The sequence below is a fragment of the Coregonus lavaretus genome (genome assembly GCF_964263955.1).
Source record: "Coregonus lavaretus genome assembly, chromosome: 4".
Lineage (NCBI taxonomy): Eukaryota > Metazoa > Chordata > Actinopteri > Salmoniformes > Salmonidae > Coregonus > Coregonus lavaretus.
In genome coordinates this window covers 2,063,074-2,090,709 of record NC_139991.1, presented here as the reverse complement: position 1 = coordinate 2,090,709, position 27,636 = coordinate 2,063,074, and the positions used below count along the sequence as shown (strand labels likewise).

At 44.4% G+C, this 27,636-nt stretch overlaps 1 protein-coding gene across 1 annotated transcript in view; it reads right to left on the bottom strand.

Moving 5' to 3' along the window:
• Positions 1-27,636, bottom strand: part of LOC311128542 (serine/threonine-protein phosphatase 6 regulatory ankyrin repeat subunit A-like) — a gene marked incomplete at both ends in the record, with an annotated part of 128,183 nt that overhangs the window by 21,555 nt on the left and 78,992 nt on the right. Inside the window, 3 exons of the mRNA XM_084160733.1 lie at positions 204-291; positions 5,289-5,489; positions 5,617-5,687. Of these exons, the coding sequence (XP_084016859.1) occupies positions 204-291; positions 5,289-5,489; positions 5,617-5,687 (360 nt within the window). The remainder of the gene's footprint in view (positions 1-203; positions 292-5,288; positions 5,490-5,616; positions 5,688-27,636) is intronic.

Below are 27,636 nucleotides of genomic sequence, written 5' to 3'. Positions count from 1 at the left end.
CAGCACCATAAGCAACACCTACATCATGTTAGTACAACTGAAAACATCTAATCAACCTACTTAGTACATGATTCTGACATAATAACACACTAGACGTGGCTCATACAGCTGAGCTGTGAGACTAACACACAGTCCATTCATTCATTCATTCATTGGTATAAAGGACATTAGTCAGAATGTAAATGATGTGGTAAACTCATCACCCATGTAAGCAGCCCAGTGGATTGCTCGGCGATCCTTCTTGTCAAAGGCATTAATGTTGGCTCCTCTGGAGAGAAGCAGCCTCACCATCTAACAGGGAGAGGAGAGAGAAACAAAACACAGGTTGAGGAAAACTAAACAGCAAAATCCGCTAAATCTGGCTTCAAAGCCTTCCCTTTAAAATTATATATTTTGTATTCACAATGAATGAAAGATAACATGTAAAGACATGGTACATTTATCCCCTTTTAGTCCCCCTTTGACCTCCCCCTCCCCCCAGAATGCCTCCAAACACATTTAAAAAGAAAGGGAAAGTAATTGAGTTACATGTCAGAAAACAAAACAAAAGTATACAACAACGTTACTTCAAGCAAAAATGTAATAGCCTAACAATTTCAGGTGATTAAGTGATTTTATAGGCCTATATAGCAGTAATCTCAAGGTGGGGCCAAGAGTACTAATCTGGAGGAAGTGTTTGGAGCTGTTCAAAATAGGATATCATCGGGTCCCAGGAGGAATAAAATGAGTTGGTTGACCCTCGAATGGTAACTTCATTTTTTCTCATTTTAGGAACAGCTTCAGATCTTTGAGCCAAAGAGAGGCTAAGGGAGGATTGATAGATTTCCAATCCAATAAAATCCTTCTGCGGGCTAACATGGAGGCAAAGGCAATGGCATCTAGCTGTCTATTGGTCAGAGAAGGATTGTTGTTTGGTACTCCAAAAATAGCAATTTCTGCACTAGGCTGCAACTTTATATCAAATGCTTCAGAAAGGGTTTTAAATAGTGGACAAATAATCTGCCAGACGGGGACAGGACCAGAACATGTGGGTCAAGTCCACCAAGGAGCTTTTACACCTGTCACATGTACCATCAATATTTGGGTAGAATTTGGACAATCTGGCCTTACTGAAATGGATACGGTAAAGTACCTTAAACTGTATAAGGCTGAGCCGGGCACAAGAGGAGCTTCCATTTACCCTCAGTAAGGCATTTCACACTCAGATCGGATTTTATTCAAAGCCTCCTCTGAACAAACTCAAGCATACAACTAGGGCTGTGATGGTCATGGAACTTCAGGTGTCGGTGATTGGCGTGTCTTATGTACGTGGTCATCGACAAAACTGACAGCTGACAGGGGGGCGGGACGGACATTAGCAAAGGAAAACATTAGCGCGTTTAGGCCAGTCTTGCTCTCAAGTTTGGGGAAGCTAATTTTCTCCATGAAAAATATCAAGCATTCCATGCATCATCACATTTGCAAACTTATAATTTTTTTTTATAATTGTTCACCTTTATTTAACCAGGTAAGCCAGTTGAGAACAAGTTCTCATTTACAACTGCGACCTGGCCAAGATAAAGCAAAGCAGTGCGATAAAAACAACACAGAGTTACATTTGGGGTAAAAAAACATAAAGTCAAAAATACAACAGAAAATATATATACAGTGTGTGCAAATGTAGCAAGTTATGGAGGTAAGGCAATAAATAGGCTATATTGCAAAATAATTACAATAGTATTAACACTGGAATGCTAGATGTGCAAGAGATTATGTGCAAATAGAGATACCGGGGTGCAAAAGAGCAAAATAAATAACAATATAGGGATGAGGTAGTTGGGTGGGCTAATTTCAGATGGGCTGTGTACAGGTGCAGTGATCGGTAAGGTGCTCTGACAACTGATGCTTAAAGTTAGTGAGGGAGATAAGAGTCTCCAGCTTCAGAGATTTTTGCAATTCGTTCCAGTCATTGGCAGCAGAGAACTGGAAGGAATGGCGGCCAAAGGAGGTGTTGGCTTTGGGAATGACCAGTGAGATATACCTGCTGGAGCGCAGACTACGGGTGGGTGCTGCTATGGTGACCAATGAGCTAAGATAAGGCGGGGATTTGCCTAGCAGTGATTTATAGATGGCCTGGAGCCAGTGGGTTTGACGACGAACATGTAGTGAGGACCAGCCAACAAGAGCGTACAGGTCACAGTGGTGGGTAGTGTATGGGGCTTTGGAGACAAAACGGATGGCACTGTGATAGACTACATCCAATTTGCTGAGTAGAGTGTTGGAGGCTATTTTGTAAATGACATCGCCGAAGTCAAGGATCGGTAGGATAGTCAGTTTTACGAGGGCATGTTTGGCAGCATGAGTGAAGGAGGCTTTGTTTGCGAAATAGGAAGCCGATTCTAGATTTAACTTTGGATTGGAGATTCTTTATGTGAGTCTGGAAGGAGAGTTTACAGTCTAACCAGACACCTAGGTATTTGTAGTTGTCCACATACTCTAGGTCAGACCCGTCGAGAGTGGTGATTCTAGTCGGGTGGGCGGGTGCCAGCAGCGTTCGATTGAAAAGCATACATTTAGTTTTACTAGTGTTTAAGAGCAGTTGGAGGCTACTGAAGGAGTGTTGTATGGCATTGAAGCTCGTTTGGAGGTTTGTTAACACAGTGTCCAATGAAGGGCCAGATGTATACAAAATGGTGTCGTCTGCGTAGAGGTGGATCTGAGAGTCACCAGCAGCAAGAGCGACATCATTGATATACACGGAGAAAAGTGTCGGCCCAAGAATTGAACCCTGTGGCACCCCCATAGAGACTGCCATAGGTCCAGACAACAGGCCCTCCGATTTGACACACTGAACTCTATCTGAGAAGTAGTTGGTGAACCAGGCGAGGCAGTCATTTGAGAAACCAAGGCTATTTAGTCTGCCAATAAGAATGCGGTGGTTGACAGAGTCGAAAGCCTTGGCCAGGTCGATGAAGACGGCTGCATAGTACTGTCTATTATCAATTGCGGTTATAATATCGTTTAGGACCTTGAGCGTGGCTGAAGTGCACCCATGACCAGCTCGGAACTTATGTAAAATAGCTGACTATTCCTAATGTGATTAGTAAATTGGATAGTCATAATTTAGGCTAATAATATAACTCAATCACAGGCTGTTCAATGCAGCGGGTGGTGGAGTAGGTTTCTTTTCACTGGAAAAATGTGGCCTTTTATTATTTTAAAATCACGCAATTCTACTACACTTTATATGACTAGAGAGATTAGCAGAATCTTTTTCAACACGACTTTCAAGTGGCACTGACCCAGTGATAAAGACAGTGAATATGCACACTCACCGGGGATATAGCCGATGCCAATAATACTGTTCCCTCAATTAAGTTGAGGATTTTGATCATTAAAAAGACATTAGTATTTTCATCTTCTTCTCTTTGAAGCAATAAGCCAATTGCTTTCCAAACTGTTTTCCCTCCATTGTATTTTGAAAAATTGCGATATGCCTGGTTGAGCCTCTCTTTCACTGACATTCACAACTCAACAGTCATCTATTTGGAAGCCTATTCGCCGCACCCGCTGCATTCCGACAGGCTACGCGATTTAAAACAATCCAGAAGAAGCTAATGATCATGCTTTCTGGTATAGTATACACACGTAACATGTAGGATTCCCAGAATATGTTCTATATTCTCATTATTAACTCATTATAATCAGTGGTTTAATTAGAGTATGATTGGCTAAATAAAACAATGGGCCTATGGTAATGCAACATTAAGTGATTCAAGGAAACTAGCCTATTTTGTTTGTTTATTTGCTCGGGCATCTGAATTACAATTATTCATGAACAATAATTTTGCATAGCTTATTCTTTTAACATTGAATAGCCTATAAATGGTTATTACAGCTTAGTTATTAAAACTTCATTTCTCACAAGAATGAGGTTGTGAATTGGGAGGTTCAGCTCGGTCTGGGCCTTACTAGGTCCCTCTTTTAAATCGCCAGCTCTGCTAAAAAGTGCCCACCAGAGTTCTACATAGGCCTAGAACACGGCCTGTGCTCTGGCTTCACATTGATGGTGACAGCGAGATGGAGATTGTGGCCAAAGCAATTTAGCCAAGGCCAGTTCAGTTGCCTCACTTCAGCCACAATGTTGGCCCTGTTGTCTGTGGCGATACAGGACATTAGATTTTCGTCAAGGGCCCAGTCAAGGAATTCCGGAATGTAGGTTGTTTCCAAACAGTTGGATTTCAGTGTCCAGTCTTTCGTCAGATAGTGCACTGTTAGGTTCATGTAAGGAGTCATATTTACACTTGACCACATGTCCATATTCAGTGCAAAAATAAACAAATCTACGTCCTTTAGCTCTGCCTGAACCTCCCCCTTCACCTTGTTGAACAAGGTAGGGACCGCTGTTTGAGACAAATACTTTCTCCCCGGTAACTCGTATAGTCTGTCAAATTTCCAGAGCATTTATTTGAAGGCGGGTTTCTCCACAGTTCGTAAAGGCACCATTCCTATGACTAAATAACGAGTTCCAGTGTCTGGCAGTGCTCGCCACTTATCGGTGTCCCGTTTGTGGTGCTGGAATTCTTAGTAGGTAGCCTATGGGTTTTGCGCATATTCTGCAAACAGGCTGGCCAAGTCATCTGGTTCTCCATCGTCGTTAGGTGTGAAACTGAAATGTGCCCAAACAGGTTGTTATGGGGTTTTTTTTGCAATGAGAGCCATCTTTTTCACCTCACTCCTCTGATCTACTGTAACAATGAAAAAGGTCAGAGGTGAAGGTCAGAGGTCAGAGGCTACCCACCCACCCCCAGCCTGTAGGCTATAGATCTAGAGGTACTATAGTTACCCCCGGTCCCCACTTTTCACCTCACCCCCCCCCTCTTCAATTAACCTGAATTGACCTTCAAAGATTCTCTCCTATTCGCGCATAGAGCAGATTTGGTGATTGCGGTGCATCAAAAGATAGTCCATCTATTAAACTGTCTATATCTCCTCCAACTAAGTCAGCAAAACAATACCATATAATCAATAGTTAACACTCCCGCTATGGATAAAGTATATCTACATTAAAATAAAGGTGATAAAACATTTTATGGAGAGAAAATCATACTTCTTTTTGGTTTTGACGGTAATTTTATTTTCATGGTGTTCTTCATCCAAAACCGTCAATGTCACGGTTATCCAATTACCGTCACAGCCCTACATACAACCATTGTAAGTAATCGGATGCACAGTAAGCTCAACGTGGGGATAGGGCAGGTATAAAGTGTAGACTACAGTGTGTAATCATGTCCATGCTAATTGCTAACCTCCTGGTGTCCACTGAAGGCTGCATGGTGCAGCGCCGTGCGCCCGGCCCGGTCTGACACGTTCACGTTGCTGAGGAGAGGGACCAGGGCCTCGGCACAGCGGACTGCCTTATTGGCCGCAGCGATGTGGAGCGGCGTTTGCCAGTTCTTGTCCCTGGCGTTCACGTCAGTAGAGTGTTTCAATAACACCTGGACAGCCTCCTACAGGAACACAGTTCAAATCATGTTCAACTTTGTTTAAAGTGCATTTAAAAATCACAACACACTTAACAGTCAAACACATATGCACAGGAGTGTGTGTGAGGGCTGACAGTATCACTACACGTACCTCACTGCAGGAAGCCAAGGCCCGGTGCAGAGGAGTGAGCCACTTGTTGTCTTTGGCATTTACTCTGGCTCCTGGGACACAGACAGAAAAACAGGTGACAGACCGACAGGGGGACAGACCGACAGGGGACACATTCAGTGCCTAACAACACACTATACAATACAAGTAAAATGATATACAACATAATTCTGACAAAATAAATGACATACCTGTACACGAAGAGACAACACACAATAGCTTAGCCCTTGGTGCAGCCACAGCTCTCGGGCACCTGCGTGAGCACATAGAAACTCACTGTCTAATCAGAGACTTCAACACATTAGTTCCCACAATGAGTTCATCAACCTGCCCATCAACAATATGCACTGGGACTACATAACAGAAGCCATAAAGTTGAATTTTTAAGTCACACATGCCCACTGGGCTAGTTTGTTCCCACCACAACCCACCAGGATGATGTCTGAAGGAGCTAGAAAGTTCCCCTCTACCACTCCTGCCTCCCTCAACCGAGGTACAATATCTGCGCGCAGAGTAGTAGCCATGGACCCACTATCTAACATCCCCTTCAGCTCAACTTTATCCTGTACTAGCACAGTGGTGTAAAACAAACTGTCATTCTGAGTAATTCTCATTGTGTTCTGAAAAATGACTGTGTTGTTCTTGGGTACTGACTCACAAAAGTAAGAATAAACAGATTGGATATCATCATCAGTGGAGGAAAAATAAGAATGCCCCACATTGCCCTCCTCAGAACGGAGGCTTTCTAGTTTTCCTGAGACCTGCCAGTCTGTCCACATCCAGGGTTCTGTCGCTGCCCAGCCTCACTACAGTCAAAGCTCATGTGGCCCGGAGAAAAGCACTTGACGCACAGCTGGTGCATCTGACACTGAGCTTTGGTCCAGTGATTAGTGCTTCCACAGTCAGCGCACTCATGCTGAAGTTTGTGGAACTGTTTACGGGGCCCTCTACATTTAACATGTTTAAGTCATTTAGCAGACGCTCTTATCCAGAGCGACTTACAGTTAGTGCATACGTTACTTTTTTTTTTTTCATACCCCCCGTGGGAATCGAACCCACAACCCTGGCGTTGCAAACACCATGCTCTACGAACTGAGCCGGCCATTCCCTCCACTACCCTAGGCAACGCTGGTCCAATTGTGTGCCGCCCCATGGGTCTCCCGGTCGCGGCCGGCTACGACAGAGCCTGGATTCAAACCAGGATCTCTAGTGGCACAGCTAGCACTGCGATGTAGTGCCTTAGACCACTGTGCCACTCACAGACTGAGTATTGCTGAGTATTGCTGACCAGAGCCTTCTCTAACAAAGTCAAAACTTTCTTTAATGTCCCACCCTCAGATACAGATGATGCCTGGTCTGGTTCACGGCCACATTGAGAAAAAGATGACACATTAGGTCTTTTCACAGGACCCACTCCCTCCTGAGGGCAGTCAAAAACAGCAGCAACCTGCTGTGAAAGTTGTGTTCTACATGCTTTACGTTCCCTTAACAGTTCATCCAACCGATCCTGTACCTCACTGGCTGTCCAGTCACGAATGGGTTTGCTCTTGAACACTTGGGCCAACTCTTTATCAGGACAGTTGCGTACAAACATGACTGCCAATTCTGAGCACTGATTGGGTAAGGTCCTGCCCTCACTCACAAGGTCCTGTTCGGCTGCCTCTGCAGCTTTGTTAAGCCTAATCCAGAAATCTATTGGACCCTCATTAGCATATGGTTTGATTGAATAGAAATCAGCTAATGGCATACCTGAGCAGACAGTATCCCCAAAGTGTTGCTTGAAAACACTGAACACCGCCTTAACATCTGTGACAACAAGGTTGTTACGCTTCCAGACTTTGGTCACATCCCGTGCCCTCCCCATGAGCCTAGACATCACCTCCCCAACATTCCCAGACCCAGTGTAACCCCTCTTCTCTAGGTAGACTTCCATTAACTCCTCCCACTCCAGGACAGAGTACTTATCTGAGCCATCACCCCTAAAAAGAGGTGGAGCACTAACATCTGACTTCACAACCAGATTCAGCTTGGACGCATCAATAAAGGTTGACCCACACTGCTCAGGCAGGGGAAACTGCTGGGGTTGGTGAGGGGGACGGGCAGGAGAAAGACTTGAAACCCCAGGCTGCAGTAAACTCGCTCTGATAGATTCTCCTATCTCTGAACCAATCTGCTTAATAAGGTCACTAAGCTGACTCGGAGGCGTCCCATTATCACCGAGTACTGTGGATGATGGTACATCAAAAGACAGAGGTGGGATACCCTGGTCAGGTGGAACAAACAGCCTACCCCTCCCAGTGCTTGCAAACTCAGGACAAGCAAACGCTCTACTCCCAGGAGCTGACTGTACAATTGGTGTAAATGGAAGGACACCCCTCCCTCTACCCACACTAAAATCCACAGCATAACACCTCTTATGGATTTGAGAATCTTCCATGGCTCAACAGAGCACTAAAATACAATGTAATTTAGTGCATTCAAATACCAAAAAAAATTAATGCAATAAACAAATTCATCCAAAACATACAAATAAGCACGAATACCTGTATCTAATGAATATTCTACATTCACTTTCACTGTTTACAGTATATATTCACTTACAGTAAGCCATCAACAAATTCACATGCGCAGGTCGTGCACCTCATCCACATGCACAGCTCCGGCGGTCGGCTTGAGCTGACCAGTCGGCAGGTCACGTAATTAGGACACTGCCACAACTGGAATTCTGATGGTTGGATAATTTTTATTCGACCTGCACACGAAGAGACAACACACAATATGTTAGCTCTTGGTGCAGCCACAGCTCTCGGGCACCTTGCTAGTTGAAGGTCAGGCAAAAATGAACAGGTGCTGCATGCACACATTCAGTGCCTAACAACACACTATACAATACAAGTAAAATGATATACAACATAATTCTGACAAAATAAATGACATACCTGTACACGAAGAGACAACACACAATAGCTTAGCCCTTGGTGCAGCCACAGCTCTCGGGCACCTGCGTGAGCACATAGAAACTCACTCAAACACTGACCCAAATACTCCCGAGTTACAATAGGTACCCTAATTAGCGAGCTCGGTGAAAGTTGTTAACATACATCTTTATATTGTCCACATTGTAACAAAACCTGTAGTTGCGTAACAGCACTTTGTGTAACTTTACCACAGTTTTATATCGACAAATTACGGCGCCAAGGACAACATACCTTGCTAGTTGAAGGTCAGGCAAAAGAGAACAATAAGAGGGTACATAAATACAGATAACCCGCGATGGACCAAACCAAAATATACACAACTTTTACAATTAGGTCTATTTGCAATATAGATACATAAAAATGTTTGTACACCAAAAAATAACATTAGCTATGCAGCTGTAATTAAATAAAGAAACCACATTGAATTATTATTATTATTAACTTATTAACATCCCCTCTTGACCTGGCCTACTTGAACTGTCCTTGTGTGCAATTTGGTGCATAATCTAGGGGAACAACATCACACTACTACACATATAAATCAAGTCATACCTTTATTGTCATTCATGCTCTTATTTTTAACCTAGTAGTTTTGCAAAAGTGTAACCTGCGTCAATTCTAGGAAATATTGGAATAACGTGCTTAAGAGGAGCCCTGACACGCACAACAGGATAACACAACTACCACATTTTCAATTGACAATCATTGATTTAAATGGATGTGGTCAATAGATTTGTATAGGCATATATACTAATTTAATTTAACTTGTAAGCCAAGGTTGGATTAGTAGGTCTATGCAACATGCACCTGGATAACCGCGTCATGAATCGGAACGGGCTCCAACGTCCTCATATACACATTATGACAAAATAAAGATCTTAATATTTCACGAAATAAAGACATAGAAGAAAACAGGTTCTAGAAACTCAATTTCTCCATGGCAATAGAATGTAAACATGTAAATTGCGCCAAACATATCCAAATATCGCCTACAACTCAATTCTCAGCGCAGCATATTGGACGACTCCACAGGCATTGATCATTCGCGACTTTAAGTCATTCCTGTTATCTCTAGAGCATCCCGTATATTTATAGCGCTGCATTTCGTCCCCCTCTGACCATGGATAGGGTTGGGAGCATTCCTGAGTTCACTTATGGTCCCACTAAGGTAATCTTAGGAGATATTCCTTTTGGCATACTGTAAATGCCTGTGCATAATGTACCTAATAAAGCATAATTGTTTTAATTATCTTCAAAGGAATTCTGTAGAAGCAGCCTTTATTTTCAGACTCTGCAGGCCTGCTGGGAGGAAGCATATTACAATAAACAGGTAAGATTCATCCCACAAAAAAAGTAACCACAGAAAAAAAGAGATAGATTTAATCCCAAAACAAGAGTTTTATTTCAAGACAGTTTAGAGAAGATGGTCATAAGAGTTTTTAATATCACTTGCAAATTGTGAGACATGAGCAGTTGTGAAATGAGGCCCTTCTGAAAGCACATTATATGGTCTTTAGTGGCACGGTCTCACACCTTACCTCATCTTGCAGAAGAAGTTCATGGTCCACTATCTGCTGCTCCAGAGTCGAGGCCAGGTCTCGCCCCATGTCACCATGGAGCACATGAGCGACTGGCTGGTGTCTCAGGGCAAAAAATCCCTTAGGGAGAGGTGAGTACCACGTCAGCTCTCACCTTCACTGCCATTCTATGTCACCAGCAGCACTCCAGGAGGTGTGGGTAAAATAAACAACAGATCAATAGGAAGCCAGGAAAGTTGAAATGCTTTGTGTTTTATTTGAAGGGTGTGGAAGGAAACCCTGGAGGAGGGGAACGAACTCACACGGCTGGTAAGAGAATGAGAGTTAGAGACTTAGACTATCAGTCAGTGAGCTCCTTTCTAGCCTTTCAACAACTAGTCAGTACAGCAGAATATATCTGTTGTGAAATTACACTAATGGGACTTCCTGTTTCCTACGGCAGACCTGGGAAGTAAACACCTGCCTAAAAATGATTGACATGGAGCACAAGGCTGTCTGCAAGCTCCGCCGCTCTATGCACACCACCTCTCCAGCTGGCGCTGACATGTGAGTTCCATGTACTGCCCTGCATACAGCTTGCTCCATTCATCTACACATCTGGAGCTATGCAGAAAATAACTAGGGCAGTGTTCTCTGTGTGAACATTGCACATCGTTTAGCGTTCTCTGCTGCTTTTTGTTGATTTCAGCGACCCCAAGGTCCACATCATCGTGGAGAGAGCTGTGAGGAGCATTCTGGACAAGCTGTCCAATAAGCCCTGTAGCAACCTGCTCAGCCCATCCCAGGTGGTGGTGGAGCTGGTGCCCAGGATCCTCCTGGCCCTGTGGCTTCAGCCAGAGGAAGGCCATTCAGATCACCCCATCCTCCTAAGCGGGATGGCTGTGAGTATGGTGGTGGCCGTAGGGGAGAAGCTCTCCAACACGTTGAAGGCCTCTTCTCCTCACACCCCTTTCTCCCGGGCTGCTGCTTTTGACTCTGTGAGGTCGATCCTCGGGAGAATCAGCCAGTCCTTCTCCCTGGATGACCTCAAGACCCCTTTTTTTATGAGCTCTGTCTGTGCCTTTGTGGCGGACGAGGTGAAAAGCTACTTCCAGCCTACTGCAGACACCCTGCGAGTTCCCCCTGTCCTAGTGGTGGCCTTCTCCGCCACACTACCAGCTGATATCCAAGCAGGTGAGTAGCACTCATAGAAAGTACTCTGACAGATGCCTTTTGTCATGACATCCTGGTGCCTTGTAGTAGTAGAGCCAATCAGGATTTTAATTGTCACCCCTAACACAGATGCAGACCAGGCTTCTTCCCACCTGGAGGTTGTGGAAATCCCCCATAACACAGAGGCAGACCCAGCTTCTTCCCACCCGGAGGTTGTGGACATCACCCCTAACACAGAGAAAGACCCGGCTTCTGCCCACCTGGAGGTTGAGGGATTCACCCCTAACACAGAGTTTGACCCAGCTTCTCCCCACCTAGATGTTGTTGACATCACCCGTAGCAGAGAGGAAGACCCGGCTTCTTCCCACATAGTGGTTTTGGACATCACCCCTAACACAGAGGCACACCTGGCTTCTTCCCACCTGGAGGTTGCTGACAAAACCCGTAGCACAGAGGCAGACCCAGTATCTTACCACCTGGAAGTTGAGGACATCACCCCTAACACAGAGGCACACCTGGCTTCTTCCCATCAGGAGCTTGTGGACATCACCCCAAACACAGAGGCAGACCCGGGTTCTTCCCACCTAGAGATTGCGGTCATCAACCCTAACAAAGAGGCACACCTGGCTTCTTCCCACATGGAGGTTGTGAACGTCACCCCTAACACAGAGGCTGAGACGGCTTCTACCCACCTGAAGTTTGTGGACATCACCCCTAACATAGAGTCAGACCCTGCTTCTTCCCACCGTATGGTTGTTGACATCACCCATAACTCAGAGGCAGACCCAGCATCTTCCCACCTGGAGGTTGTGGACATCACCCCTAACACAGAGGCAGACCCGGCTTCTTCTCACCTGGAGGTTGTGGACATCACCCCTAACAAAGAGGCACACCTTGCTTCTTCCCACCTGGAGGTTGTGGACATCACCCCTAACAAAGAGGCACACCTGGCTTCTTCCCACAAGGAGCTTGTGGACATCACCCCTAACACAGAGGCTGAGACGGCTTCTACCCACCTGAAGTTTGTGGTCATCACCCCTAACACAGAGTTAGACCCGGCTTCTTCCTATCAGGAGGTTGTGGAAACCACCCCTAACACAGAGACAGACCCGGCTTCTTCCCACCTGGAGCTTGTGGACATCACCCCAAACACAGAGGCAGACCCGGCTTCTTCCCACCTAGAGATTGCGGACATCAATTCTAACAAAGCGGCACACCTGGCTTCTTCCCACCTGGAGGTTGTGAACATCACCCCTAACCAAGAGGCAGACCCGGCTTCTTCCCACCAGAAGGTTGTGGACATCAACCCTAACACAGAGGCAGAGCCAGCTTCTTCCCACCTGGAGGTTGTGGACATCATCACTAACACAGAGGCAGACCCAGCATCTTCCCACCTGGAGGTTGTGGACATCATCCCTAACACAGAGGCAGACCCGGCTTCCTCCCACCTGGAGCTTGTGGACATCACCCCAAACACAGAGGCAGATCCTGCTTCTTCCCACCTGGAGTTTGTGGACATCACCCCTAACACAGATGCAGACCCGGCTTCTTCCCACCTAGAGGTTGTGGACATCACCCCAAACACAGAGGCAGATCCTGCTTCTTCCCACCTGGAGCTTGTGGACCTCACCCCTAACACAGATGCATACCCTGCTTCTTCACTCTTGGAGGTTGTGGACGTCACACCTGAAGAAAAGCCTCTCATGGTGGCCGTCTACGCCACTCTGCCATCTGACATCCAAGCAGGTGAGTAAGACTTATAGAAAGCACTCTGACAGGTGCCGTTCATCATGATAACATGTCAAGTGTTGGTCCCATGTTTCATGAGCTGAAATAAAAGATCCCATTCAACTGGCCAGTGTTTAGAACCTACGGTTTGCATTTATTTACATTCTGTCCTGCTTTTGTCCCTTTCCAGAGGATGTTGCTGTGGTCACCCTGGACGTCACCCCACACGTCACCAAGGACGTGACCCTGGATGTTCCATGCAGGGCGAGGAAAGGGGCAGTCCAGCGTTTTTTTTGCAGGCTTTGGAGGGCAGTGTGCTGCTGCGCTTGCCACAAGGAATAGGAGGAACAATATTAATTATTCATTAGACCAGAAACAGGATTGAACCATAGACCATTAAATTCTTTGCATTATAGTTGCCTTCAATTCTGATTTTCTTCTGTTTAATTCTTAATTAATTTCAGAACATTTCTCTAAACTTTGTGGAGTAGGTTGTATAAATAAGTGGGAAACATCCCAATCGCAATTTTAATGCTTTTAATAATTAACTTATTACATTTTTTTTAGATGTATTATTTGACAAAAAAGTGGAGGGCGCGACAAAAAAACTTTAATCATCATAGAAAACTCTTGCTCACTATTAAAAATGCATTGTTTTATTTAAGCAAGGTTAAAAGATTAACGTTTCGGTCTAGTCTATGACGATATGCAAGTTGTGTTTGCCCAGTTAAAGGGCGACCCAGACTCACCCTGGTTCTTGAGGGTTGCAGACACTGAATAATTATCATTTGAAATAAATGGCACTTTTCAAGTCTTGACTAAAAATCTTTAATGAATATGAATTTAAATACAATTGACTTGAGGATCAGAGCAGGCAGGCTGACTGGCTTGCCCTGAAGGCCCTCTGCCTCTACCTCTGTGTGGTTAATCTCAGCCAAGAGGTTGTATGGGTTGTCTGTCTCTCTCTGGGTGTGAATCACTATCACTATGACCTCTCGCTCCGCCTGCCCGTTGGCCTGATTAGAAGGCTTCCCCTCTCATTCCTTGCTCACAGGAGCAGGGGTGATGGCATCCGGGGTAACCTCCTCCTCTCCTGTATCTAACCCATCTTTCTGGCTGTGAGTTCGACTGAGGTCACTCGTTCTCTCTCCCAGGGTGTTGGATAGTTTCTCCTCCTCTGTGTCTTGTGTATTTTCTACATTGTAGAATAATAGTGAAGACATCAAAACTATTAAATAACACATATGGCATCATGTAGTAACCAAAAACGTGTTACACATATCAAAATATGTTTGAGATGTGAGATTCTTCAAAGTAGCCACCCTTTGCCTTGATCACAGCTTTGTACATACAGAATAATACGAAATGTTCTGAGACCAGGTTGCGCTTTCACCTCCCCCGGTAAGAGGGGAATAAGGCAACCTCAGAGTTACATTCAAGGATACTTTATTGACACACACGGATGAAATGGACATGGAAAGGTAGTAGAATGATAGTGGTCCTGTAATGGACAGATAACAGGGGTAATGAATATGCACAATATCTGATAGCACAAGTAGAGCAACAACGCTATTAACAAAGGAAGGGCTGTATTAATGGCATAATGCTACCTGCGGAGTATTACACAACACAGTAAAACACAGAGAGGCAACTTACAATAGGCAATGGTAGTAAATATAAAGAACAACAAGTAAGAATGATATACATGTTACAAATTCACTTTGTGCACGTACACTATCCCACGGTATCTCTGTGCATTCAAATTGTCATCGATAAAATGCAATTGTATTCATTGTCCGTAGCTTATGCCTGCCCATACCATAACCCCACTGCCACCATGGGGCATTCACAACGTTGACATCAGCCAACAGCTCGCCCATACGCTGCTTTACAAGTGGTCTGAAGTCGTGAGGCCAGTTAGAAGTACTGCCAAATTCTCTAAAGCCGCCTTGGCTTATGGTTGAGAAATAAACATAAACGTATCTGGCAACAGCTCTGGTGGACATTCCTGCAGTCCGTAAGCCAATTGCACGCTGCCTCAAAACTTGAAACATCTGTGCATTGTGTTGTGTGACAAAACTGCACATTTTAGAGTGGCATTTTATTGTCCTCAGCACAAGGTGCACCTGTGTAATTATCATGCTGTTTAATCAGCTTCTTGATATGCCATATTTGTCAGGTGGATGGATTATCTTGGCAAAGGAGAAATGCTCGCTTACAGGGATGTAAACAAATTTGTGTACACAATTTGAGAAAAATAAGCTTTTTGTGCGAATGGAACATTTCTGGGATTTTTATTTCAGTTCATGAAACATGGGACCAACACTTTACATGTTGCGTTTATATTTTTGTTCAGTGTAGTTATTAGGTTGGGAGATTGGGATCCTATCTGGGCTAGCTAAAGCCAACTTCATGGTTAGTAGTATGACAGAGAAAATATAACAAGACAAATTTAAACATCACAAATCTGAGGGGGCAAGTGACCCTGTGCCCCATTTGGGCATGACGTCTCTGCTATCAACCACATCATTCTGTCTCCGTGAATATTCAAAACAGACACATTCATTCAGGTCTGGTACTGGTCCTACCATATAGATCAGGGATGGACAATTCCAGTCCTTGGGGGTCGGAGGGGTGTCACACTTTTTCCCCATCCCTAGCAAACACAGATGATTAAACTTATTGCATTCTAAACTGAAACCCATGAGTACTTGATTATTAGAGTCAAACGTGTTAGCTGGGGCTGGGGAAAAAGTTTAACACCAATCAGGTCCCGAGGACTGGAGTTGCCCATCCCTAATATAGATGCTCTGTTTGCACGCATCGAGGGATGTGGTGAGTGACAGTGGAGACAAGGGAGCACACAGAAACAGCTTTGTCCTTTTAGAAAGTCGTCATAATCCTTAAATAAATATGATATGTATGCAAGAAATGCAGAGCCACTTCCAAAAACATATTGACAGAGTCTAGTATCTAGTAATCTAATCAATTAGTTTTCAACCCTTTGTTATGGCAAGCCTAAATAAGCTCAGGAGTAAAAATGTGCTTAACAAGTCACATAATCAGTTAGATGGACTCACTATGTGTGCAATAATAGTGATTTTTGAACGACTACACAATCTCTGTACCCCACACATGCAATTATCTATTAGGTCCCTCAGTCGAGCAGTGAATTTCAAACATAGATTCAACCATGAAGACCAGGGAGGTTTTCCAATGCCTCGCAAAAAAGGGCACCTTTTGGTAGATGGGTACAAAAAAAGCAGACATTGAATATTCCTTTGAGCATGGTGAAGGTATTAATTACGCTTTGGATGGTGTATCAATACACCCAGTCACCACATAAATACAGGTGTCCATCCTAACTCAGCTGCCAGAGAGGAAGGAAAACGCTCAGGGATTTCACCATGAGGCCAATGGTGACTTTAAAACAGTTAGAAAGTTTAATGCTTTGATAGGAGAAAACTGAGGATGAATCATCAACATTGTAGTTACTCCACAATACTAACCTAATTGACAGAGTATGCACTCACTAACTGTAAGTCGCTCTGGATAAGAGCGTCTGCTAAATGACTAAAATGTAAATGTAAAAGAAGGAAACCTGTACATGCATTGTGTTTGCAATCAGGCACTAAAGTAAAACTGCAAATAATGTGGCAAAGAAATGAACTTCATGCCCTGAATACAAAGCGTAATGTTTTGGGCAAATCCAACACAACACATCACTGAGTACCACTCTTCATATTTCCAAGCATGGTGGTGGCTGCATCATGTTATGGGTATGCATGTCATTGGCAAGGACTAGATACTTTTTTAGGATAAAAATAAACGGCATAGAGCTAAGTACAGGCAGATTCCTAGAGGAAAACCTGGTTCAGTCTGCTTTCCAACAAACACTGGGAGACAAATTCCCTCTTCAGCAGGACAATAACCTAAAACACAAGGCCAAATATTCACTGGAGTTGCTTACCAAGACGACATTGAATGTTTCTGAGTGGCTTAGTTACAGTTTTGACTTAATTCGGCTTGAAAACCTATGGCAAAAAAAAAATGGCTGTCTATATAATGTATATTGCATATATTTTACAATCCAGTTGTGCAAAGCTCTTGGAGATTTACCCAGAAAGACACAGCTTTAATCGACTCAGGGGTGGGAATACTTATGTAAATGAGATATTTCTGTATGTAATTTCCAATACATTTGCAGAAATTTCAAAAGCGTGTTTTCACTTTGTCATTATGGGGTATTGTGTGTAGCTGCGTGAGAGAAAATTTTATAATTGAATCCATTTTGAATTCAGGCTGTAAGAAAACAACATGTGGAATAAGTTAAGGGGTATGAATACTTTCTGAATGCACTGTATATCTGCAAGAAAGTGATAAATAAGTGACTGTTTGAAAGGGGGTCATATAAACACTGCCTTATTTATATTTTTACATATAACATAAAGTTAATTCTGTCTGAAATAGTCATGCTACAATGGGCGTCGTTTCTCAGACCAAATTTCCAATCTGGCTCAAACAAAGCAATCGGATCATGCTCCAGTCAAAAACAGCTGTAGGGAATGCCTATACATTGTCCAATCTCCTTCCACACATTGATTTCATCTTTATTCAGAAAGAAACAAACTTGAAATTAAGTGTTGTTTCAGTGTCTTGTTGCAGGTTGTACAATGTTCAAAAGTGTGTGAGAGAAAAAGCATTAACTTGTGTGTGTGGTGTCAAGTGTGAATGGTCCTATGTATGCAAATAGCCGAGATTGGATATTTCAGCACCATGGACAGCAGCGACATTGGGATAGCGAGATCTGTAATTCAGCAACACATGACCTTGGATAGCGGCTGTCTCAGGTGAAGTTGGCATTGGGAAAATCCCATCTAATGGGAAACGAGGCATAGGAGGCAAAAAGACTGAAGGAGAAGACTCCCACAGGAACTCTTGGCTTAACTGTTCTGCCACATTCATTTCAAATGTTAAATTTTTCGATTTGTAAATAAAAGGGAACACATCTGCAAATAATGTAAACTGTCTTTTCTAACTACACTGTACAGCTTTAGTGTGTCTGTGCGTCATATGTACAACTGCAAGCAATTCGCTTCTCAAATCCTTCTCAAATGTCTTTTTAATGTGAGAAATAAAATGAAAAACAACTCTTAGACTAATACAATGCGTACTGTCACAAATTATTACTATTCCCAACAAGACAACGAAGTGATGGTCTTTACCCACCATGGAGACTTATAAAGGCTACTTCCCCCCCACCAAAAGTTCCCACGCAGAGCGATGTTGTTTACTACATCATTATGCATATAATTAAAGTCATACCTTTATTGTCATTCATGCTCTTATTTTTAACCGAGTAGTTTTGCAAAAGTGTAACCTGCGTCAATTCAGAGCTAGGAAATATTGAAATAATGTGCTTAAGAGGACCACACCCGTCGCTATGGGCGGGCCATAGGGGGCCGGGCCCGCCCCCAAAAATGCTTGGCAACCCCCACTTGAGGCACAGATCTCTTAAAAAGTGAGGTGGATCTTTCTGAGGTGGAAGTTGGGAGAGTTATATTTCAGTGAAACGTAAGTGAAGGAGGCCCCGCTCTCTCGCTTTCCCAGATGTTTAGTTCATTTCATTCCGATCTCCTTTGCATTATTATAGCCATTTTCTGTAGCCTGTCAACTATGCGTCTGTCTATCCCTGTTCTCTCCTCTCCGCACAGGCTATACAAACGCCTCACACCGCGTGGCTGCTGCCACTCTAACCTGGTGGTTCCTGCGCGCACGACCCACATGGAGTTCCAGGTCTCCGGCAGCATCTGGAACTGCCGTTCTGCGGCCAATAGGGCAGAGTTCATCTCAGCCCATGCTACCCTCCAGTTCCTCGACTTCTTGGCGCTGACGGAAACATGGATTACCACTGAAAACACTGCTACTCCTACTGCTCTCTCCTCGTCTGACCATGTGTTCTTGCATACCCCGAGAGCATCTGGTCAGCGGGGTGGTGGCACAGGAATCCTCATCTCTCCCAAGTGGACATTCTCTCTTTTTCCCCTGACCCATCTGTCTATCTCCTCATTTGAATTTCATGCTGTCACAGTCACTAGCCCATTCAAGCTTAACATCCTTATCATTTATCGCCCTTCAGGTTCCCTTGGAGAGTTCATCAATGAGCTTGACGCCTTGATAAGTTCCTTTCCTGAGGATGGCTCACCCCTCACAGTTCTGGGTGACTTTAACCTCCCTACGTCAACCTTTGATGCATTTCTCTCTGCCTCCTTCTTTCCACTCCTCTCCTCTTTTGACCTCACCCTCTCACCGTCCCCCCCTACTCACAAGGCAGGCAATACGCTTGACCTCATCTTTACTAGATGCTGTTCTTCTACTAATCTCACTGCAACTCCCCTCCATGTCTCCGACCACTACTTTGTATCCTTTTCTCTCTCGCTCTCCTCCAACACTACTCACTCTGTCCCTACTCAGATGGTAATGCGTCGTCACAACCTTCCCTCTCTCTCTCCCACTACTCTCTCCTCCTCCATCCTATCATCTCTTCCCTCTGCTCAATCCTTCTCCCTCCAATCTCCTGATTCTGCCTCCTCAACCCTCCTCTCCTCCCTTTCTGCATCCTTTGACTCTCTATGTCCCCTATCCTCCCGGCCGGCTCGGTCCTCCCCTCCTGCTCCATGGCATGACGACTTATTGCGAGCTCACAGAACAGGGCTCCGGGCAGCCGAGCGGAAATGGAGGAAAACTAGACTCCCTGCGGGTTTGGCATCTTTTCACTCCCTCCTCTCTACATTTTCTTCCTCTGTTTCTGCTGCTAAAGCCACTTTCTACTACTCTAAATTCCAAGCATCTGCCTCTAACCCTAGGAAGCTCTTTACCACCTTCACCTCCCTGCTGAATCCATTTTGAAAAGAAGGTTGACGAAATCCGATCCTCGTTTGTTAAGTCAAATGACACTGCTGGTCCTGCTCACACTGCCCTACCCTATGCTTTGACTTCTTTCTCCCCTCTCTCTCCAGATGAAATCTTGCGACTTGTGACGGCCGGCCGCCCTACAACCTGCCCGCTTGACCCTATCCCCTCCTCTCTTCTCCAGACCATTTCCGGAGACCTTCTCCCTTACCTCACCTCGCTCATCAACTCATCCTTGACCGCTGGCTATGTCCCTTCCGTCTTCAAGAGAGCGAGAGTTGCACCCCTTCTCAAAAAACCTACACTCGATCCCTCCGATGTCAACAACTACAGACTAGTCTCCCTTCTTTCTTTTCTCTCCAAAACTCTTGAGCGTGCCGTCTTTAGCCAACTCTCTTGCTATCTCTCTCAGAATGACCTTCTTGATCCAAACCAGTCAGGTTTCAAGACTGGTCATTCAACTGAGACTGCTCTTCTCTGTGTCACGGAGGCTCTCCGCACTGCCAAAGCTAACTCTCTTTCCTCTGCTCTTGTCCTTCTAGACCTGTCTGCTGCCTTTGATACTGTGAACCATCAGATCCTCCTCTCCACCCTCTCCGAGTTGGGCATCTCCGGCGCGGCTCACTCTTGGATTGCGTCCTACCTGACAGGTCGCTCCTACCAAGTGGTGTGGCAAGAATCTGTCTCCGCACCACGTGCTCTCACCACTGGTGTCCCCCAGGGCTCAGTTCTAGGCCCCCTTCTATTCTCGCTATACACCAAGTCACTTGGCTCTGTCATATCCTCACATGGCCTCTCCTATCATTGCTACGCAGACGAAACAAAACTAATCTTCTCCTTTCCCCCTTCTGATAACCAGGTTGCGAATCGCATCTCTGCATGTTTGGCAGACATATCAGTGTGGATGACGGATCACCACGTCAAGCTGAACCTCCCGGGGAAGGACTGCCTGTTCCATGATCTCGCCATCACGGTTGACAACTATGTTGTGTCCTCCTCCCAGAGTGCAAAAAGCCTTGGCGTGACCCTGGACAACACCCTGTCGTTCTCCGCTAACATCAAGGCGGTGACCAGATCCTGTAGGTTCATGCTCTACTACATTTGGAGAGTACGACCCTGCCTTACACAGGAAGCGGCACAGGTCCTAATCCAGGCACTTGTCATCTCCCGTCTGGATTACTGCAACTCGCTGTTGGCTGGGCTCCCTGCCTGTGCCATTAAACCCCTACAACTCATCCAGAATGCCGCAGCCCGTCTGGTGTTCAACCTTCCCAAGTTCTCTCACGTCACCCCGCTCCTCCGCACACTCCACTGGCTTCCAGTTGAAGCTCGCATCTGCTACAAGACCATGGTGCTTGCCTACGGAGCTGTGAAGGCACCTCCGTACCTTCAGGCTCTGATCAGTCCCTACACCCAAACGAGGGCATTGCGTTCATCCACCTCTGGCCTGCTGGCCCCCCTACCTCTGTGGAAGCACAGTTCCCGCTCAGCCCAGTCAAAACTGTTCGCTGCTCTCGCACCCCAATGGTGGAACAACACTTGAAACCCCACCTCTTTAAGGAATACCTGGGTTAGGATAAAGTAATCCTTCTACCCCCCCCTTACCTCACCCCACAAAAAAATAAAAAAATAAAATGGTTGTAAAGTGGTTATCCACTGGCTGTAAGGTGAATGCACCAATTTTGTAAGTCGCTCTGGATAAGAGCGTCTGCTAAATGACGTAAATGTAAATGTAAATGTAAAAAAAATATATATATATATATATATATATATATTATAATAGTTGCTAATTTTGTGTTGCATTAATGTTGCATTCTTTATCATTAAAACATAAAAAATATAAAGAAACAATGGTGTGATTTTGTTTGATTGATGGGAATCTACACTGCAACAGCCTATCACGGCCTTAATAAAAAGAAAGTTAGGCTACGTACGTGACGTAGCCTACGTCAGTGTAGCCGCTCAACAGTTACCGCGCATTTTTGAAAGCTGGATGAGTTTTCGCCGGCTTACTCGCTTCAGTTCGTCATATATATCCGTAAGTGGTTGAAAAGCCCACCAACAGTCTCCTCTGCCAAATTGGATACGACACCGACGCTTCCTGATGTTGTAGTTGGAGAAGGAGACCCTGGACGACAGTCTGAGCCTGATGCTAGTAGCTCCGTGGAGTCCGGGGCAGCATTTGGGCCACAACTGCCTGTTGAATCAGTGGGTATGAGTGACCTCGGCATGGACAAACCCAAACAGGTTGTGTTGAGGAAATATTCAGTCAAAATGTTTGGTTAAAAAAAACGATCATTTTCCTCTAGCTCAGGGGTGTCAAACTCATTTTAGCTCAGGGGCCACATGGAGGAAAATCTATTCCCAAGTGGGCCGGACCGGAAAAATCATGGTATATATAACTTAAAAACAACAACTTCAGATTGTTTTCTTTGTTTTAATACGATCAACATACAACATAAAGCTGGAGCCTGAGGACAGTGTGTCCAAAATAGTACAAGCACAACATCACTATTAATCATAAAACACGTCAAGTTTATTTGAAAATTTTAAAGAAAAAGAACACACAAACACACAATGCCTCAGTGATTAACAGAACTGTTTCACAGATCACAGAACTATATCAGGGTGTCATTTCTCAGGCAGAAATGTAGATAAAAATAATAAAATCCTGTTCCCCAAACAAGTGCAAGAACCACAGAGTCAAGAATAGGTTAAATATACAAATAAAATAAAATCAATTAAAAACAATAGCACATCAACATAAAAACATATAAACATAAATCTGAAAGCGTTGCTCAAACTCCCGTAACAGTCCAGTTATTTTATCTTTGAACCGCTTCATGTCTGCCACATGTTGGGTCGCGCACACATTTTTCAGACAGGAGAAGTGAGCTGCATCACCACCGGCAAGTTGCGTCTCCCACAATGACAGCTTCAACTTGAAAGAACGTATGCTGTCATAATACTGCGTGACAACTTTGTTGCGCCCTTGCAGCTGTTTGTTCAAGTTATTCAGGTGCTCTGTAACATCCACCATAAATGCAAGGTCCGGCATCCATTCTGCGGAATGAAATTCTAACACTGGTTTGCCATTTTCTTCCATGAACTGTTCAATTTCTTCTCGTAAATCAAAGAAACGCCTCAGCACAGCACCTCGGCTTAACCATCTTACCTCAGTGTGGTATGGCAGGCCATAGATGTGGTCTTTCTCTCTGAGAAGGCTGTCAAACTGACGGTGATTCAGGCTTCTGGATCGGATGAAATTAACAGTTTGGATGACCACCTTCATGACGTTATCCATCTTTAATGACTTGCAACACAAAGCCTCCTGGTGCAAAATACAGTGAAAAGTCAAAAAATCACGTCCTCCATTTGCAGATTGCACTTTCTCTCTGAACTTTGTCACAACGCCTGCTTTTTTCCCGATCATTGAGGGCGCACCTTCTGTAGCCAGGCTGACAGCGCGGGATCAGTCCACTCCGACCCTGATCAGCGCGCCGACCAGTGCGGTAAAAATATCAGCTGCTGTCGTTGTATCTGTCATCGGCACCAACTCCACGAACTCCTCGGTGACGGTCAATGTGTCATCAACTCCGCGGATGAAAAAATGGCCAGTTGTGCAACATCTGTAATGTCCGTGCTTTCATCAATTGCAACCGAAAACGCAATAAATGACTTTACTTTTTGCTTCAACTGGCTGTCCAAATCCACTGAAAGATCGGAAATCCTGTCTGCAACTGTGTTTCTTGTCAGGCTGATATTTGCAAAAGCCTGCCGCTTTTCAGGGCACCAAATCTCAGCTGCCTTCATCATGCATGTTTTTACAAATTCACCCTCACTAAATGGTTTTGAAGCCACTGCGATTTCATTAGCAATGAGGTAGCTAGCTTTCACTGCAGCGTCACTGATGTCTCGGCTGTGAGTAAACACAGACTGCTGTTTCTTCAGACCCGCCAACAGTTCATTCACCTTCTCTCATCTCCGCTGTCCTTGAAAGTTGTCATATTTGTCGGCATGAAGACTCACATAGTGGCGACGAAGGTTATATTCTTTCAGCACTGCAACATGCTCTGAACACACCAAACATACAGCTTTCCCATTCAATTCCGTGATTAAATAGGATGACCATATTTCTTGGAACACTCTGCACTCTGCGTCCACTTTTCTCTTTTTTGACAGAGACATATTGGGGCAATGAGGGTGCCAAAGCACATAATGTTAAAAGTAGAAGCCGTAATAAATATCGCGGGCAAAACAAAGTAGCTCATTGGCTGCACGTGCTTGACCTACTTGCTCTGCCCCGGTATAAACAGTTTGCTTGCTTAACACAATTGCTATTGCGCCATCCAGTGGACGAAATTGGAACAGCAGTTTATTTTATTGAAAAATTGCAGCGCATTTTTATACTTAAAAAATAAAAATAAAAAATAAAAAAATATTTATATTTTTTAAATCATCTCGCGGGCCGGATTAAACCCGTTTGCGGGCCTGATCCGGCCCGCGGGCCGTACGTTTGACACCCCTGCTCTAGCTGGTATTTGAACAGGGACTGGCTTGAGTACTCGGTGGAAAAGGACTCAAACTTCTCCATTAAGGGATGTAATGATTGGAAGCATGCAATTGGAACAGGCAAGGGCTTAAATAAGCATGCAGCTTCAAAAGAACAGTTAGCCTGTGAAGCAATGTGGAGAGATTCAGAAAAACGTAGAGAGACAGGAAAAGAGATTTCCACTCTTAAATTTAGAGCAACTGGCTCGCAACAGATACTACATGTCAGCTGTAATTGATATGCTGGAGTTTTTAGTGGTGAATCAATTGCCGTTACGTGGAGATAATGCTGGTTTTGCCAGTGTGCTAGATGATAATAGCTCAATGGGGCTGTTTTTGTCTCTCTTTGAGTACACCATGCGCAAAGATCCTGAACTGACACGGATTACAAAAACAATCCCACAGAATGCACGCTATACCAGCCCACAGATACAAAACGAGATTCTCGAAATGATGAGCAATCTCGTGACAGAGGAGATAGTGAGACAAGTCGGCGATAGCTGGTATTAAAGTGGATGTCACACGGGATCCTTTAAGCCAAGAAAACATATCTGTAGTTGTGCGTTTTGTTGACAAACACTATGGTCTGTGTGAGCGCCTCTTGGTAATGGCCACATCTGAGAAAAGTGATGCAGAGGCTCTGACAGGTGTCATCATTGATGAGCTCACCAGCGCCGGACTCAGCACGGACAAAATCCTGAGTCAAGTTTATGATGGCGCATCACTCATGTCTGGCAGGCATGGTGGTGTGCAGAAATTGCTCCAAAACAAGCTGGATCATAACATACCATATATTCACTGCTTTAATCACCAACTTCATCTGGTTGTGATTCATGCCATGTCCAGTGAAGCAGCTGTCGATTATTTTTTTGGAGTATGCAACATGCTGTACAACTTCATCAGGAAGCCAACCGTGGCTATTCTGTACAAAGGCGATACCCTGAAACGTCTCTTGAACCAGAGATGGACTGGCCACTTGACAACGGTCAAAGTTGTGGTGAAGAGTTTTCACGACATATCCACATTACTGACCGAGGTGGAAAACACACGAGGCCTTGGAGCGGAGGTGCGCGTCGAGGCTACCGGGCTGCTTCGTGCCATTACGCAGCGCAGTTTTCTTTTCATTGCGCACCTTGTTATGAAACTGTTGTCACTTTTCGAGCCGCCTAACAGACTACTACAGGCCGAAGATATGGACTTGTTCACTGCGGTGACACTTGTGAACAGCGCTTCTGACTGCGTGAAGACAATGACATGCAAATTACATCGACAGCTATATGCCTCCATACATAGCAACAGAGAGTCATGGTAATTTGGAAACATTTGTGAATGTGGAATGAAAAACCTTCATAACCTGGTGTTGACATCATTTCATATTCTTTCATAATAATAATAATACATGATTACACTAATAATATGTATATGTTTTTTTACAAAATAACCCACTTAACAATACAGCCATTGAAAAGCCATTTTTAAATAAAGCTTACTTCGAATTTCCATAAAGGCAGTTAGCTACAGTACACATGACAGGTGACACTACTACATTGTTCCATCTCAAAGCAGCATCAGGAATGCCGATTGCGAACCCTGGGTGACCCTCAATTGTAATTGGGTGATTCCTCATGTCATCTCTGCTTTCCCCTTTCTCAAAATGCGGGAGAAGGGAGGAAAGGAAGATGGATACGGGGTTGATGACAATGATGATGTTCAACTGATAGTATTGAACAAAATATAAACGCCATATGCAACAATTTCAACAATTTTACTGAGTTACAGTTCAAATAAAGAAATCAGTTAATTGAATAAAATAAGTAGGACCTAATCTATGGATTTCACATGACTGGAAATACAGAAATGCATCTGTTGGTCACAGATACCTTTAAAAAAAGATAGAGGCGTGGATCAGAAAACCAGTCAGTATCTGGTGTGAACACCATTTGCCTCTTGCATCAGGCTGTTGATCAGGCTGTTGATTGTGGCCTGTAGAATGTTGTCCCACTCCTCTTCAATGGCTGTGCGAAGTTGCTGGATATTGGCAGGTACTGGAACACACTGTCGTACACGTCGATCCAGAGCATCCCAAACATGCTCAATGGATGACATTTATGGTGAGTTTGCAGGCAATGGAAGAACTGGGACATTTTCAGCTTCCAGGAATTGTGTACAGATCCTCGCGACATGGGGCTGTGCATTATCATGCTGAAACATGAGGTGAGGGCGGCGGATGAATGGCACGACAATGGCCCTCAGGATCTCGTCACGGTAACTATGTGCATTGAAATTGCCATCAATAAAATGCAATCGTGTTCGTTGTCCGTAGCTTATGCCTGCTCATACCATAACCCCACCACCACCATGGGGTGTTCACAACGTTGACATCAGCAAACCGCTCACCCACACAACCTCATACACGCTGTCTGCCATCTGCCCGGTACAGTGTAAACCGGGATTAATCTGTGAAAAGCACACTTCTCCAGCGTGCCAGTGGCCATCGAAGGTGAGCATTTGTCCACTGAAGTCGGTTACGATGCCGAACTACAGTCAGATCAAGACCCTGGTGAGGAGGTGGCTTATGGTAGAGAAATGAACATTAAATTCTCTGGCAACAGCTCTGGTGGACATTCCTGCAGTCAACATGCCAATTGCACTCTCCCTTAAAACTTGAGACATCTGTAGCATTGTGTTGTGTGACAAAACTGCACATTTTAGTGGCCTTTTCTTGTCTCCAGCACAAGGTGCACCTATGTAATGATCATGCTCTTTAATCAGCTTCTTGATATGCCACACCTGTCAGGTGGATGGATCATCTTGGCAAAGGTGAAATGCTCACTAACAGCGATGTAAACATATTTGTGCAAAACATTTGAGAGAAATAAGCGTTTTGTGCATATAGTCATTTCTGGGATCTATTATTTCAGCATACTACAGCATTTCATGCATGGTGGCTAGCTATGACAATCGGTTTGTATTGCTAGTACTGTATTGGTTGGGATAATTTTTCATTGTTTAACTAGCTAGCTAGCTAATTTACATGTCTAAACAAAAGACTCCACTTCGCCAGATGATTACATGATCTGCTTAGTAATATTATATATATCTCAAAAAATCATTTGCATTGCTAGTTATAGCCTAATGTTAGC